This window comes from Salvelinus fontinalis, chromosome 5, assembly GCF_029448725.1.
Source record: "Salvelinus fontinalis isolate EN_2023a chromosome 5, ASM2944872v1, whole genome shotgun sequence".
NCBI classification, from domain to species: Eukaryota; Metazoa; Chordata; class Actinopteri; order Salmoniformes; family Salmonidae; genus Salvelinus; species Salvelinus fontinalis.
The window spans coordinates 26,037,783-26,053,619 of NC_074669.1; the positions used below are offsets into that span (position 1 = coordinate 26,037,783).

General features: G+C 45.0%; 1 protein-coding gene across 2 annotated transcripts in view; it reads right to left on the reverse strand.

The window, feature by feature from the left end:
• Positions 1-461: 461 nt before the first annotated feature.
• Positions 462-15,837, reverse strand: part of kdr (kinase insert domain receptor (a type III receptor tyrosine kinase)) — a 28,835-nt gene continuing 13,459 nt past the window's right edge. The window contains exons 13-29 of one of the 2 annotated variants that reach the window (XM_055923013.1): positions 15,458-15,802; positions 15,148-15,294; positions 14,907-15,038; positions 11,969-12,075; positions 11,257-11,392; positions 11,039-11,143; positions 4,450-4,563; positions 3,956-4,044; positions 3,544-3,706; positions 2,906-3,123; positions 2,713-2,824; positions 2,510-2,609; positions 2,211-2,316; positions 1,880-2,028; positions 1,645-1,729; positions 1,472-1,557; positions 462-1,343 (exon numbers count right to left, since the gene is read on the reverse strand). In XM_055923013.1, the coding sequence (XP_055778988.1) occupies positions 1,127-1,343; positions 1,472-1,557; positions 1,645-1,729; positions 1,880-2,028; positions 2,211-2,316; positions 2,510-2,609; positions 2,713-2,824; positions 2,906-3,123; positions 3,544-3,706; positions 3,956-4,044; positions 4,450-4,563; positions 11,039-11,143; positions 11,257-11,392; positions 11,969-12,075; positions 14,907-15,038; positions 15,148-15,294; positions 15,458-15,802 (2,411 nt within the window). In that variant the 3' untranslated portion in view covers positions 462-1,126. Of the gene's footprint in view, positions 1,344-1,471; positions 1,558-1,644; positions 1,730-1,879; positions 2,029-2,210; positions 2,317-2,509; positions 2,610-2,712; positions 2,825-2,905; positions 3,127-3,543; positions 3,707-3,955; positions 4,045-4,449; positions 4,564-11,038; positions 11,144-11,256; positions 11,393-11,968; positions 12,076-14,906; positions 15,039-15,147; positions 15,295-15,457; positions 15,803-15,837 lie in introns of both variants that reach the window. The other variant, XM_055923012.1, reaches the window with a different exon arrangement.

The following is a 15,837-nucleotide window of genomic DNA, read 5'->3' on the forward strand; positions in this document are numbered from 1 at the left end:
AACAAAATCAAAGTATTTTTTAATCTACCAATTGGTGCAACAACAAATAAAGGATACGAATATATGTATATTATTTAAGATGGCTTGCTTTCATAATTCCTATTCTGAACTTGTTCTCTCGATATACAGTATATTCTAGTCAGTGAGTCTATTGAGAAAATTCAAATTAAATGTAAATCGTATGTAAAGATATGGCTTTAGATAAATGTACTGAAAACCCTGTTGAATGACAACTCCATGAGAACATCTGTTGGCCAGCAAATGGGAGGGTTTTCAGCTGTTTAATTAAATGTTTTCAATACACATCAGGGAGTCACACCTGCAAAGCCTGTTACGCACATGCATAAGGTAAGTGTAAATACCAACTACTGAGAAGGGTTTAAATCAAAACACGGACTATGGGTGGGAAAGTATTGTCTCAAGTTCAATTTGACAAAGAAAGGAAAATACACACACAGGTCTACAAGTAAATATTTATTTTATAAAACTAGTTACATTTATTACAAGTTTAGTACAGTAGATATCGGTTTCGATCAAATAAGGTAAGTTATTATAATAAACTGTACAATTGAGAGGCAAGAACAATCTAGAAAAAGCAAAACATCTGATAGAAACTTGTCCGTACAAAAGATTAAGGTGTTGCATTTGATAAAACCACTTGTGTGAGATGTAGACTGGCTTTTTCCAAGAAAACACAATTGACAGAAAAAGAAAGAAAAAAGAATGAAAACATTTGCTAATTCAATTGTCAAATTCCAGTTGCCATTTCCTGCAATAGAGGAAGTGGGCGGATTGCTTCTCAGGAACTGGGTGTGTCCCTGTGGCTCCGCTGACCTTCCATCTACTGTGTAAACATGATTGCATTCCAAGGGTTTGCTAAAACAGGGGTCTTTACCTCATACAACCTTCATCAATCCCATTGAATATATTACATTTATCTCATAACAAAATACTTTGACTGAATAAACAATGCAATGGATAAGCCACTACTACATGTGATGACATTGTTCCTGATGGTCACCTGAGGGTACTGCTGTGTGCTGCAAAAACAGGCTCAAGGCGAGGGGTATATTTTGTGGGCAGTTAGGGGAACAGTGCTAGTGATGATGGTGGTGACCATTAGGGGCTAAACAGGGGGTGCACTGTAGCGCACCTCAACACTGAACTTGTCTGCTGTTTTGGGTGGCCGTGGCTTCTTTACAATGCTTCTCTTCATGATCATCTCCTCATTAGCATAAATGGGTGCGTCAGTGTCGTCTGAGTGGTAGCCTGACTGGTACCCACTCGTCTGATTGGACGACTCGGAGGCCAGAGACTCCTTACTCTTACATCGCTGGATGTGACTATAGGAGGACAGGAACCATTTATAATCCAATAAACAAATACAGTAACAATCACACAAATACTGTGAGAGTCCAGAGTGTAATACATAACCATTGGGTTGGGCGTTATGGGCCTCCTGTTTTCTCACCTGAAGTTGGACGTGCGGTGACGCTGATGGTCCAGACTCTTCATCTCCTCTGGTGATAGGCACATACCGCTGTCCGTCTGACCCTCCTGTAGGGAACACCCACATGGACTCAGATTATTGGCTGTTGATATGTAAGGGGAAGTGACACTGTGTGTAACCATGGAGGCACTCACCATGACGCTGCTATGCCCCACAGGGACGTCATCAAAAGTCTTCACACTGAGTGGTCGACTGCACCTGTCACTCTGCTGGGAGAGCCTATAAGGGGCAGTGAGGAGGGGCATCACAAGTTACACTAGCAAGTGTTCATACAAACTGCACAAAGGTAGTCCACTATATTGGGGTTTCATTTGTGACGGATCAATGCGATGCTTGGTGTTAATTTGAGTCAGTGTGCATGTTGCTGACCCGAGGGAGATGGCGGGTGTGTTGTCGCAGTGTATCTGGGGGACATGGGTTTCCTCTCTGATGATCCTGGTGAAGGGGTTCCTGGGTTCAGGGCTGAGTGAGCCCCCCTCCACCTCCACTGCTGTCAGAGGGATGTAGTCCTTCCCATCCTGAAGGTAAACACACACGATTACACTCTCAGACCTCACACTCTCACCTCATACACACACAATAAGATGAACAAACTCACATACCGTGCACCAATACCCTCATAAATAAACTAGTACACATAGCACATGTGTGCTAGTGCTAGTTACATACATACATGTAACATGTATGTACACAAACAGACCTGATGAGCGCTGGCCTGTAGCAGGTTCCCCAGATGTTCTACGAGCTCGGTGAAATTTGGTCTGTCGGTAGGTTTGTCCAGCCAGCAGTCCAACATGGTTTGATATCTAGCAGAACAATCATTACCTGGTCATTTGTAAATTCATCACTGCAACACACTGCAATGGTGTCACATTGTTGCCTATGGCTTCACGTGTCAGATTCTATTGGCAGATAATTGTATTTCACAGTCATAATGGAATTGAGCAGGCTTCAGTATGTCATGTCGTGTGATATGCTCTATTTCAGTAGTCCACTCACATCTCAGTGGTGGCGTAGTCTGGTGCTCTCATCCTGGTCCCTTCCTTCAGCCTCCTGCAGAAGGCCTCATCAATGCCAACACCAGGGTATGGAGATGCCCCTGTGGTGGAGAGAACAACCGATATAATACAGTCACAGTGTGGTCATGGTGCGGCCACTAAGTGGTCAGGTTGTGTTTGAAGAGGTACTGTCACTTGGCTCACCCAGAGAGAAGATCTCCCAGAGCAGAATGCCAAAGGACCACACGTCGCTCTGTGTGGTATAGACCCGGTCAAAGATGGTCTCAGGAGCCATCCATTTCAGAGGGAGCCGCGCCTGTAGAGAGAATCACAGTTTATGAGACATCGTAATAACCACTGCTAGTGACTGAGGTACGGCGTGTTCTTAGTAGCTTACGTCTCCCTTGCGGACGTAGTCGGGGTCTTTGTAGACGTCTCTGGCCAGACCAAAGTCACAGATCTTCACAATGTTGTTTTCTGAGAGCAAGATGTTCCTAGCTGCTAGGTCTCGATGGATGCACTTGCGAGAGGATAGGAACTCCATGCCCTTGGACACCTGGAAGCTGTAGCTGATCAGGTCCTCCATGGTCAGGTGCTCCTCCCACTCACAACTCTCTGCTTGGGTTCAAATTGGACATTTAATAATAGCAAAGAGGTTAAATTATCACATTATCACGTCATACATTATACATTGTGATGAGTGAAGTGGTGCACACAAACGAAGGATCTTAATTTGATCAATCTTTTGTTGCTTAGAATTTTCCTGCAAATAGTGTATTTGAGTTTTAAAAAGGCTTCTAAAGTTTGTAATTCCCACTTTGAAATTAATTTCAGACTTGATTTGCCCTAACGTAAAATGTATCAACACCTACAAAAATGTATATTAAATATACCCCACATAATAATTCAAATGTCCTGTTGCTGCATGATTCTTTTCCCGCTGTAGCACACTGGCTCAAATTAAATATATAAATCCTTTTGGTGATATGTACAGTATTTGCATGATGTGAGTATGGAGGTATAGAGCTGCAGTACCATCCTCCTCCTCTACGTGGCTAACAGAGCTCTCCTCTCCCAGTCTGGAGCAGACTGCTGTCCCAGTGCAAATGTCCAAGTGGGTGCTGGTCCCCAAACCCAGGTCCCCTTCAGTCACGTCCTCCTCCATCCGCTCCCACTGACCTGACCGAGGCCGCCTCCTCTGTAACCATGGAGAAATGGCATGTCAAAGGATCAAGGACCAAATTTCTAATAGAAAAACTGGACTGGAAAACTCCTGGCCCAAGAAATACAACATGAAATGGAAGCTGGCAGTTTCCAGCGGCTCAGGCAGGCAGACAATGTGAGAGCATCACGGAGAACACTTGTGTAATGGTCTGGGATCAGTGTAACCACATCAGAGGCTGGCTGAGCTTTACAGACCGCTGTTGCTGGGGCATGGCTCATTTACCTTGAAGGGGCTGTACTCTCCACGCTTGCTCTTTAAATAGCTGGAGAGGTTGCCGTGTTTACAGTACTCCACAATCACCATCAATGGACCTGAGGGGGGAGGGAGGGAGAAAAGGTTCAATATCAGAGGAAGATCATCACTTCACTAGAGCACTGTAGAATGGGAATGTGTAGTAAAGTAAGGGAAAGCGTAGGAGTGAGAAAGAGAGAGAGGACATGGAAACAGAGACCCTCTTCCCCGTTCCCAGAACATGGCTTCCTCTCTGCGGTTTGAGCAGATATACAATTAGGACAGATAGAGCATGCTTGTTATTCTCTGCCTCTCACCACTAATAAAGCAGACATTTCTTGATGAACACAATGTGCAGAACACAAATGGAAGAGGGGGAGAAAGGGGTGCCAAGAAATGGTGCGAGAGAAAAAGAGGGGGAAAAGAAAATAGGAAAGGGAATACGTGAAATATGAAATGTGTGAGTTGATAATGTGAAGCCTCACTCCCTGGTTTGGTGCAGGCCCCCAGCAGGTTGACCACATTGAGATGGTGGCCGATGTGGATGAGGATCTTCAGCTCTGACATCAGTGCACGGTACTCACTGGAGGTGGCTCCCTCTGTGGTGGGCAGAGATAAAAACTCAGTCAGCTCATTTTTAGAGAGAGAGAGAGATTCTGAGCACTCTTGAGCTGTCTGATGCTGTTATGGGACTGTTCTAAGTGCAGACACAAACAATACTTTTGTTTGAGGAGGGAGAGAGAGAGAGAGAGAGAAGGAAGTCATGCAGAAGAACAGCTCCTGACTTGTTATAACTTTTTGGTTGTTAAGAGCGAGATTGACACGATTAAATTAGCAAAAAAATGTATAGGTAATCAAAATGTACAACTGAAGATCAACACAGGAGGAAAAGATTGACAGAGAGTGAGTTAAAAGACCAATCTTCATCGTGGTAGCTAGCCAAATTCAAATCTGTCAGCTAGCTTACCGTCTAGCTCTAACTGTTTACTGATGGTAACCATAGCAACATGGCCACTGAGGCAGCGCTAGCAGCAGCAGAGACAGAGACTTCCCCCCCTTTTTGAATACGCAGCAGAAATCAAATCAGAGAAGGGAAGAATCCATTTTAAACACAGAATTCTGAGGGAGAACCCATAAACTTTGTTTGCCGACTGCTCACAAAACAGGACTGTTACAAACCTGTTATTTTACACAGACCACACTACTGCCTGGCATACAGCTGTAGCCAGTCATTTCAGCTATAGCCAGGCATTTCAGCTATACCACAAAGAAAGGCATCTGCAAGGGAAGGCAAATCCACATTTTTGAGGACAGCGATAAAGACCAGGAAAACAGGTTTCTGACGGTAAATATGTATCAGAACTGCACTGTCATGGTCCAGGGCAGTGAGGCTGCACTCAGCTCTGTTGTGCAGGACTTCCCCACCCTAACGAAGACAGCGGAAAGCAAAAAAGAAAAGGACAGCACCCCGACCTCTCCTCTCACCTCAGGCACCCCAACAGCAGGGCTATCCTCCCCCCTGCCTGCCTACAACCACCAGAGCCAAGACCCCACTACCATCAGCCTGTTGAGAGACAGGCTGGCTGTGATAGAGGTATGGGTTACTGAGCTGAAGGAGCAGCTCCCCAGCTACACCACCACCAGCCCAGACACAGAGCTTCTACAGGACCAGATCAACCAGTGCAGGACCCAGCTGAAGAACTCTGTCCAGGAGCTGAGCGAGAGCCTTACCACAGCGCCTGAGGAGGTAAAGGCCACCATGAGGAGAGAGCTGGTGCAGGTAAAGGAGGAGATGGCAAAGGAGTTGTCTGTCATCAAGAGGGTGCTACAGCACAGAGAACAGACTGTAAAGACTCCCAGAGAAAAGATGCAGCCCCTCACCACCCCTAACAACCCCACTGACCCACCTTTACCCACAACCCCCCCCCCCGACAACACTTTACCCACACCCCCAGTCAACAAGGAGGCTCACATGGAGACACCTACTACAGAGAGAAGCTCTCTGGCCCACCCTGACACACCCCCACACACCCCTCCATGTACACAGGCCCTGTGTACTCCAGCCCCAGACCGTAAACGCACTAATCTGGTAAAACCCACTGAGGTGGCCATCCTCATTGACTCAAATGGGAAATTAATCCAAGAAGATAAGCTCTTCCCCCAACACAAGGTGTGTAAAATATGGTGCACAAAAACACAGGATGCACTCCACATCCTGTCCCAGCCTGACTTTGGCACACCAGGCCACATTATTATTCACACCGGCACCAACAACCTGCGAGAGGAGCAGGAGAGAGTAGGCAGCCTGGTCAACAGAGTAGCAGAGAGGGCCTCTGAGCGGTTCCCCAACTCCACATCACCATCTCCACTCTGCTGCCCCGCAAAGACTTTCATCCCCGTACCATTCAGAAAGTCAACGCTGACATCACCAGAGGGTGTGGCCTACTCCCGAACGTACACGTTGCTCACCACCCAACAATCACTCCAGAGCATCTGCACGACCACTCCCACCTGAGGAAGCAGACAGTAGGGATGTTTGCCAAGTCTCTAAAGGACGTGGCACTTGGTAGACAAACACCCCATGCCGCACTGGACAGAGGACCACCCAGAGACCCCTACCAGACCACTGCACCACCAAGGAGCCCCAGGCCCTTTCAACGCCACACCAGACTCAGCGCACCCCACAGGCCCTACCCACCACCAGAGCATCACCACTTCCATTGGCTTAGCCAGACCGGACCGGGCCCAGCCTACTACCCCGCACCAGACCACCACCCCTACCAGACCAGAGAGGAAGCCCCACGGCCCAGAACTGGCCCTCCTCCACTCCACAGGGCCCAACAGCAGGACCAGCGCAGCTACGCGGAGGTCGTCAGAGGACAGGGGAACCCTGTAGGATTAAGTGAGATTAAACAGCTCCTCCAATACATTTGCACTAAACACACACAGACGCACGCACGCACGCACGCACACACACACACACACACACACACACACACACAGTCTTGTACAGCTAACCTTGTGGGGACATACAATTCAGTCCCATTCAAAAACCTATTTTCCCTAACCCCTAACCCTAAACCTAAACCTAATCCTAACCCGTACTCTTACCCTAACCCTAACCCAAAAACCTAAACTTTATCCTAACCCTAAACCTAGCTCCTAACCCTAAAACTAACCTTAATATTTAACTTAATTCTAACCCTAACACTAACCTTAACCCTAAACCCCCTAGAAATAGCATTTGACCTTGTGGGGACTAACAAAATGTCCCCAGCTGGTCAACTTTTTGTTCTTTTTCTATTCTTGTAGGGACTTTCTGGTCCCCACAAGAATAGTTAAACACATCCACACACACACACACACACACACACACACACACACACACACACACACACACACACACACACACACACACACACACACACACACACACACAGTACTAGAATTTACTCAATGAATAGGAATATTTATATATATAACAGAAAAAATGTTCGCTGTTATCCTGTTTATCTCACTCTTAACAACTTATTAGTTAGTCGTTACTGTATTTCTGACTGCTATTCTTTCTTTTGGAACATGAAATCACTATCAGTTAGCATGTGGAACATTCAGGGCCTAAACTCATCAACCTTTGGACTGAAGAGTTTAGCACTGGAGTTCAGCAAAAATCTTAAAGATGTTGACGTCATCATTCTGCAGGAGACATGGTGTAAGGCTGACATTGTCACTCACTGCCCCACAGGCTACAGAGAGGTAATTGTGCCGTCACAAAAACACAGCTCTGTCAATAGAGGCACAGACTCTGGAGGACTGATCATTTGGTACAAATCCAAACTACAACATCTAATTGATCCCCTCAAAATAGGCAAATATCACATTTGGTTAAAACTGAAAAAATAACTTGTACTGACAGAAAAAGATGTGTTCCTTTGCGCAATATATATCGCCCCTCTTAGAATACCCATATTACTCAGAGGAGATCTTCCCCACCCTTGAGGAAGAGACGTGCCATTTCCAGGCCCAGGGAAATGTGCTCATCTGTGGGGACACAAATGCGCGCACAGGAACACTACCTGATCTAACGAGCCCACGAGGGGACAGCTTTATTACAGGCCATACTGTTTCTAACTGTCTTAATCTCCCCCATAGAAACAACAGTGACAGCACCGTCAACAAAAACTGAATGGATCTTTTGCACCTCTGTAGAAGCCTGGGTCTGTACTTTGTCAATGGTAGGTTACGGGGGGACTCTTTGGGGAGATTCACCTACTGCTCACCTCTTGGCCACAGTACAGTAGACTATATATATATTTTTTTTTTACCTTTATTTAACTAGGCAAGTCAGTTAAGAACAAATTCTTATTTTCAATGACGGCCTAGGAACAGTGGGTTAACTGCCTGTTCAGGGGCAGAACGACAGATTTGTACCTTGTCAGCTCGGGGATTTGAACTTGCAACCTTCCGGTTACTAGTCCAACGCTCTAACCACTAGGCTACGCTGCCGCCCCGTATGATCACAGACATTGACCCTTTCTCTCTCAGCTCATTCACTGTCAAGCCACTAACACCTCTGTCTGATCACAGCCAAATTACGTTGTTCCTCAAAAGAACAGACATGGAAACAACCACACATTCACAGCCCAGTAAGCTGTACAACATTAGAAATTCATACAGATTGGCCCAAAACAGCACAGAAGAATACCAGAAAGCAACCTGGAACCAAAATATCCAAACACTCTTAGATAACTTTCTGGATACCACATTCACTCACAGTAAAGAAGGCATCAATCTAGCAGTACAAAACATCAACTATATATTCAGGCAAATGGCAAAAGAAGCACAATTGAAATTGATAATAAACTAAACAAAAAAGATCACTGATGACAACTGGTTTGATGCAGATTGTAAAATTATAAGGAAAAAATTTAGAACACAATCCAACCAAAAGCACAGAGACCCAAATAATGGTGAATTACGCCTTCATTACTGTGAGACTTTAAAACTCTATAAACGTACACTCAGAACCAAAAAAGCACAGTAAAACAGCAAGCAGCTGACACTAATTGAGGAGTCCATAAACACACACACCTTCTGGCAAAATTGGAAAAAACAAAAAAACTCTAAACAAGAGGAATTAGCGATACAAAATGGTGACATATGGACAACCCATTTTAAAACACTCTACAACACCGTTCAAATTGACACAAACGCAGAACAACGCCAAATTCATGAGAAGTTGAATGGATTAGAAAAAGCTATAAAGGACAATCAAAATCCACTGGACTCCTCAATTACTGACCAGGAGCTCTATAAGAAACTTCAGGCTCTCAAATTTAAAAAGGCATGCAGACCTGATGGCATACTAAATGAGATGTTTAATTTGATCCTGAGTGTAGGTTATTTCCCTGACATCTGGAATCAAGGACTCATAACCCCAATCTTTAAGAACGGAGACAAATTTGACCCGAACAATTACAGAGGCATTTGTGTGAACAGTAACCTGGGGAAGGTTTTCTGTAGTATTATCAATGTAAGAGTTTTAAACTTCCTTAATAAGCTCAATGTCTTGAGTAAAAGCCCAATTGGATTTATACCAAATCATCGCACAACTGATCATATTTACACCCTACACACCCTGATAGATAAACATGCCCACCAAAATAATACCAAAATATACGCTTGCTTTATCGACTTCCAAAAAGCATTTGATTTTATTTGGCATACAGGACTGTTCTACAAAGTTATTGGAAGTGGTGTAGGGGGCAAAACATATGACATAATTAAATCAATGTATACTGGCAATACGTGCAGCATTAAAATTGGTAAGAAAAGAACAGAATTCTTTAACCAGGGGCGGGGCCTTCGCCAGGGTTGCAATCTGAGCCCTGCACTCTTCAATATTTACATTAACGAATTGGCCACTATTCTAGAAAAATCCTCAGCCCCTGGTGTTAGTCTCCACAATTCAGAAGTTAAATGCCTACTCTTCGCAGATGGCCTATGCCTGCTGTCACTCACAGCACATGGCCTACAGCAGAGCCTGGACCTGCTAGAGCAGTACTGCCAGACCTGGGCCCTGGCAGTAAACCCCAAAAAGACTAAAATAATGATTTTCCAGAGAAGATCCAGATCTCAGGGAATTAGACCAAAGTTCTCAATTGGTACAAAATATATAGAGTACTGCACACACTACAATTACTTAGGTTTAAAAATAAGCTCAACTGGACACCTTAATGAGGCAGTGAATGAACTGAGAGAGAAAGCACGCAGGGCATTCTATGCCATTAAAAAGCAAATTCAAATTGAAATACCTATTCAAATTTGGCTTAAACTAATTGAATATGTCATTGAACCAATTGCACTTTATGGCAGCGAGGTGTGGGGTCCACAAGATTTCATCAAATGGGACAAACACCCCATTGAAACCCTGCATGCAGAGTTCTGTAAGATTCTCCTACATGTCCAGAGGAAAACTACAAACAATGCATGCAGGGCAGAATTAGGCTAATATCCACTAATAATAGAAACTCAAAAAAGAGCAATTAAGTTTTGGAAACATCTAAAATACAGTGACCCTCTCTCATATCATTACCAAGCCCTGCAATGCCAAGAGCTGAGCAAAGAAAAGAGTCCCCTCATCCAGCTGGTCCTGGGGCTGAGTTCACAAACCTGTTCTACTAACACACTGAAGCCTCAGGACCAGAACTTCCAATCAATCAGAATAAACCAAATTACAACACAGTCAAAACAAAACTACATTGCTTATTGGGAAACACAAGCACAAAGCAAAATGCAGTGCTATCTGGCCCTAAATCGACAGTACACCGTGGCTAAATATTTGACCATGGTTACTGACCAAAACCTTAGAAAAACCTTGACAAAGTACAGGCTCAGTGAGCACAGCCTTGCCATTGAGAAGGGTAGACACAGGAAAACCTGGCTCCCTGTAGCCTGAGAGACAGAGAGAGAGAGAGAGAGTGAGAGAGAGAGAAGAGAGAGAATATATATATATATACAGTGTATATACCCTGTATATACATATGCCAGGGGATGAGAAGGAGGTGTACCCACCTTTCAGCATCTTGACTGCCACTGTTGTACAGGTAGTGGCTTTCTCTATGCCAAAGGCTGCTGCCTCTACTACCTGTCCAAAAGCTCCACGCCCCAATTGGTCACCTTCAAAACACACCAAATATCATTTCAGACAGTGGATTTAAAACTTTCATCTCGCCTGTGTATAGCGTCTCTTTCTCCCCAAAAATGGGCCCATACGGATCTGAAAGTCTCACCTAGCTTCAGCCTGTCACGAGGGAACTCCCACTTGTTGGCGTCGTATGTGAGCCTCTCACAGTGCTCGTCCATGGGCATGTCCTCAGAGTCAAGGATGATGGACAGGTACCCTGTCTTCATGTCCCCATTATTTGGCTAGAGATGGAATGGGGGGATGAGAGAGAACGAAAGAGAGAGAGAGAGAAATGTATATATTTTTTATATATATTCCATATTTTCTATAATGACCTACAGATACAGTGTCTTCAGACATTTCCCCTGATGGATGGAAAGCCCCCTTTTATATTTATTTATGGAAGTTTGTTTGTGAGAGTTTGTCATGTGGAAGTTTGTCTGTGAGAGTTTGTCATGTGGAAGTTTGTCATGTGTTAGTCCCCTCTTTGCTGGTTCATCAGTTAGATGCCATGCCAGGCCCGGCCAGTGACGGAGGGACTGGCAGCAGAATGTGGCTCTGTTGTTCCCCAACACAAAGGAGTGTAGGCACTGACCGCTAGACCAGTCACTTCTCATCTGTCAGACCCATCCATCTGTTTGTATGGCTGTGTGTGTGTGTGTGTGTGTGCGTGCGTGCGTGCGTGCGTGCGTGCGTGCGTGCGCGTGCGTGCGTGCGTGCGTGCGCGTGCGTGCGTGCGTGCGTGTGTGTGTGTGACTCTGTGTGTGGGACTGTGCAGAGGAGTGTGGAAAGGGGATGAGTAGAGCAGTCTGTCTTACTCTTTTTCTGCTGCGGATGACGAAGACGATGAGTAGCCAGAAGAACATGGCGATGACTACAGAGCCAATAGGAACAATCAGCTCTACATTAGTCTTCTCCTCTGCTCCTACAACCAAAACAATAACCAGAGTGAGTATGAAGTAGTATGAACTACAGTAAACTGTACAAGGGTATTTACCTCTTCATTACTCAATCATTATACAGTGCTGCTTGAAAGTATGTGAACCCCTTGTTGAAATTACAGATTGTTTTAGTTTTTACCATGAAATCTTAATTGGATCAGAACCAGTCGTTTTGATCTGACATAGCAGGTTTATATTTACCAATACCGTATGTTGGTGTAGAGAAAATCATGCGTATAGTAGAAAAACAAAATTAAAAAGGAATTAGTGCAGGTGCAAAAATAAGTGAAAGCCAAGTTGCATTGGTTAAATCAAGTAGGTAAGTAGAATCAGGTGGGTAAATAATTGGGTACCAAATGAACCAATCAAAGGAGAGATCGTTAGGAAAGAGTTTGGGCGGGAGAAATAGAGATAAGAAACATGGTCAGTTTGGTGTTACCCATCCAGGTGAATGCAAAGCGCACCATGCCAAGAGGAAAGGAGATCTCAGAGGACATCAGGACGAGGGTAGTGAGAGCACGTCAGCCTGGGGAAGGCTATAAAATCATCTCAAGAAGATTTGAGCTCCATCAGTCCACTGTGAGGCAAACAACTTACAAATGGAGAGCATTTAACATGACAGCAACTCAGCCTAGAAGTAGACGCCCTTCCAAAATATCCCCAAGAGCCACTAGAAATCAGGTGACAGCCAACCCTAACATAACATCTAGAGATTTGCAGACCTTCCTTGCTGCATCTCAGGTGACTGCATGCTTCAACAATAAGAAGAACACTGAATCGAAATGACATTCATGGGAGGTTTGCTAGGGAGAAGCCTCTGCTGTCAAAAAAGAACCAAACTGCCCGTCTTAACTTTGCCAGAGACCACCTGGACAAACCTGAAGGTTTCTGGAAGTCCATTCTCTGGACCGATGAGTCCAGAATTGACCTTTTTGGTCACAATCAACACTGCTATGTTTGGCGAAAACCCAACACTGCCTACCACCAAAATATCCTTATCAGAACAGTCAAGCTTGGTGGTGGGAATGTCACGATCTGGGGCTGCTTTTCCTTCTCTGGACCTGGACGACTCCACATCATTAAGGGAACCATGAATTGTGAGGTGTACCAGGAGATTCTTAAACAGAGCGTCAGGCCATCAGTCAAGGAGCTAAAGCTGGCCTTAAAATGGGTCTTCCAACAAGACAATGACCCAAAGCATTCAAGCAAATCTACCAAAGAATGGCTCAGGAGAAAGAAGATTTGCGTTTTGAATTGGCCAAGTCAAAGTCCTGACCTAAATCCAATCAAGACGCTGTGGCAGGACCTGAAGCGGGCAGTTCATGCCAGACACCCCTCAAACTACACTCAATTGGCTGAGTTCTGTAAGGAGGAGTGGGCAAAAATCCCTCAAAACAGATGTCAGAGACTGATTACTGGCTATAGGAGACGTTTACTCCCAAGTTATCGCTGCTGATGGAGATGACACAAGGGGTTCACATATTTTTGCACACATCAAATCTCTTCTGTTAAATAAACAAAAAAATTATTTGAAATAGATTTTCTCTGTCAGTTTGGAATTTGTCAATTACAATGTGCTTTGGCTATAAATCAGTACCAAGCTAGGAGGAACACGGTTTCAGGAAACCTGTGTGTGTGTGTGTTTGTATTGGAGGAAGGGCAGTGTTGGAATTCAGGCTGTGAGCAGACCTGATATTCTATCTAGTCATAACAAATGTTCTGGGGTCAGCATCACTCTGGCCAAAGTCAACCTGGAAAAAAACTGTCATCACACCATAAGTCTGTGACTACAAGCTGTGGGACCCTATTGATCTACCCTCATCGTTAATGTTTCCACCCTACTCCTTCTCTCTCTTTCCATCTATATCCCCTTTTCTCTCTTTTTCCCAAAATCCCTCTCTTGTCCTCCGCCCACATATAAGAGGAACTTCTCGTTAGTGAGCTGAGGCAGCCTCTGTCCTCTGTCCTGCCTCGTTAGTGAGGCTCACTGGCGCCTGAGAGACCCTGAGCTCTAACTGGGTGACGGGCCGGTGGCCAGAGGCCTGTGATGGGGGCTGGGTCACGTAGGCCCTACAGATGCAGGATCTTAATTTGAGACAGTTTTCTACAGAAGGAAAATAATTCTGGAGCATCATTAAATGTGAATTATTGTGTGGATTATAATTAATGGACATTTTTTGTAAGGGTTGATACATTTTTTGTTAGGGCAAATCGATTCTGACATTTTAAAGTAGAAATTAAACACAGCAAGTTTGCATTTTCTGCTGTGCCAGGAAATTCTTAGCAACAAAAGAGTCATCAAATTAAGATCCTACATCTGTAACTGGTCACTCTCTGTACGTCTGTTTGTTTGTTTGTTGCTGTGTCTCAGTGTTCTAGGCCGGCCTCTCCCTTTGTCCTTGCTGGGCTTCTTATTGTTTGGTATTCTGAAACTCCCAGGAGGATGTGCTCTAACAGGGCCCGCTTCCTGCTACGTGGGGGAACAGTTATTTATACACTTCATCTTTGATATAGCAGAATGTCTTAAGTGGGAGGGGAATCAGGGGAACCTTGAGGCCAGCTATAAAAAAAAATCTATAAATGAATGAATGGTCTATATGGGAGTTTATGGGTAAGATATCATGAGTAAAATTGAACAAATTCATTGTGGTATGAATCCCTCTTTGGTTATGCCTTTACCTTCTTTTGTTTATGGATACACCACCAGAGAACAGGAAATACAGGCGTTTTGCCATACTGCATTATGTCTATAGCGTGATTAGTGCTTGCTGTTTCCTATGCTGTGGTCCAGTTTCCTGTAGTGGGAGAGACTGACCTTCAGTGATAAGGTTGCTCTGAGATGTGTCGCAGCCCCGGCTGTTACAGGCAGTACAGGTATACAGACCACCGTCCTCCTTCTTCACACGCTGGATTGTCAGGGTCTGGTTCAATCGGCTCAGAATCACACCTGTGGCAAAAAAGTCCATGGCATTAATACCAATATTGTACTGTATGTAACACAAAGTAGAAATGGTAGCAGCAGAAGTGTATTAGTAACCATTGGGTCATGCCATTACCAGAGCCCTCCACCACTGTTTGGTTGTGTTTGGTCCACCTCACGGTCGGGGTGGGTGTACCGGTCACCTCACATATTAGCATGGTCGTCGCACTGACGTTCACTCTCTGGTCTGTCAAATTGTTCAAGATCCTCGCGGCTTCAAGTGCTAAAAAGAAACAAGAAGACAGGACTCTAAATATTTTGCCAAACACTAGACTAGATCTAGAAACCTTCGGTACCCATGAGAGGACCTTGGTTAAAGACCTGTGAGAGTGGCCCAAGTGATTGTGGAGATAACTGATAAATATGATCCAGGTACAGATTTGTACCTCTGAGGGTGAGGTGTCGGAGGAGACAGGTCCTCTCCCCAGTCTTGATGTTCTCCACCTGGCAGGCGTACACCCCCTGGTCCCCCCAAGACACATTGGTCAGGGGCAGCTCCAGGGTAACGTTGGTGCCCTGCAGCCCAGAGAGGACAGCCTGGGACAAGGGCTGCTTGGACAGGGACAGGCCTCGACAGGACTGCACGGCAGGGACCTGCTCTGGGTCAAACTTATTCTCCACACGGAACCAGGCCAGATTTCCATAGATCAGCCTGTCTGCCTTACACCTCAGAACCACCTGGTCCTGCTCAATGGGCTCACGGGACGGAGACACACTCAGCTCCAGACCACCTGTAGAGTAGACAATCACACACACACACACTTAA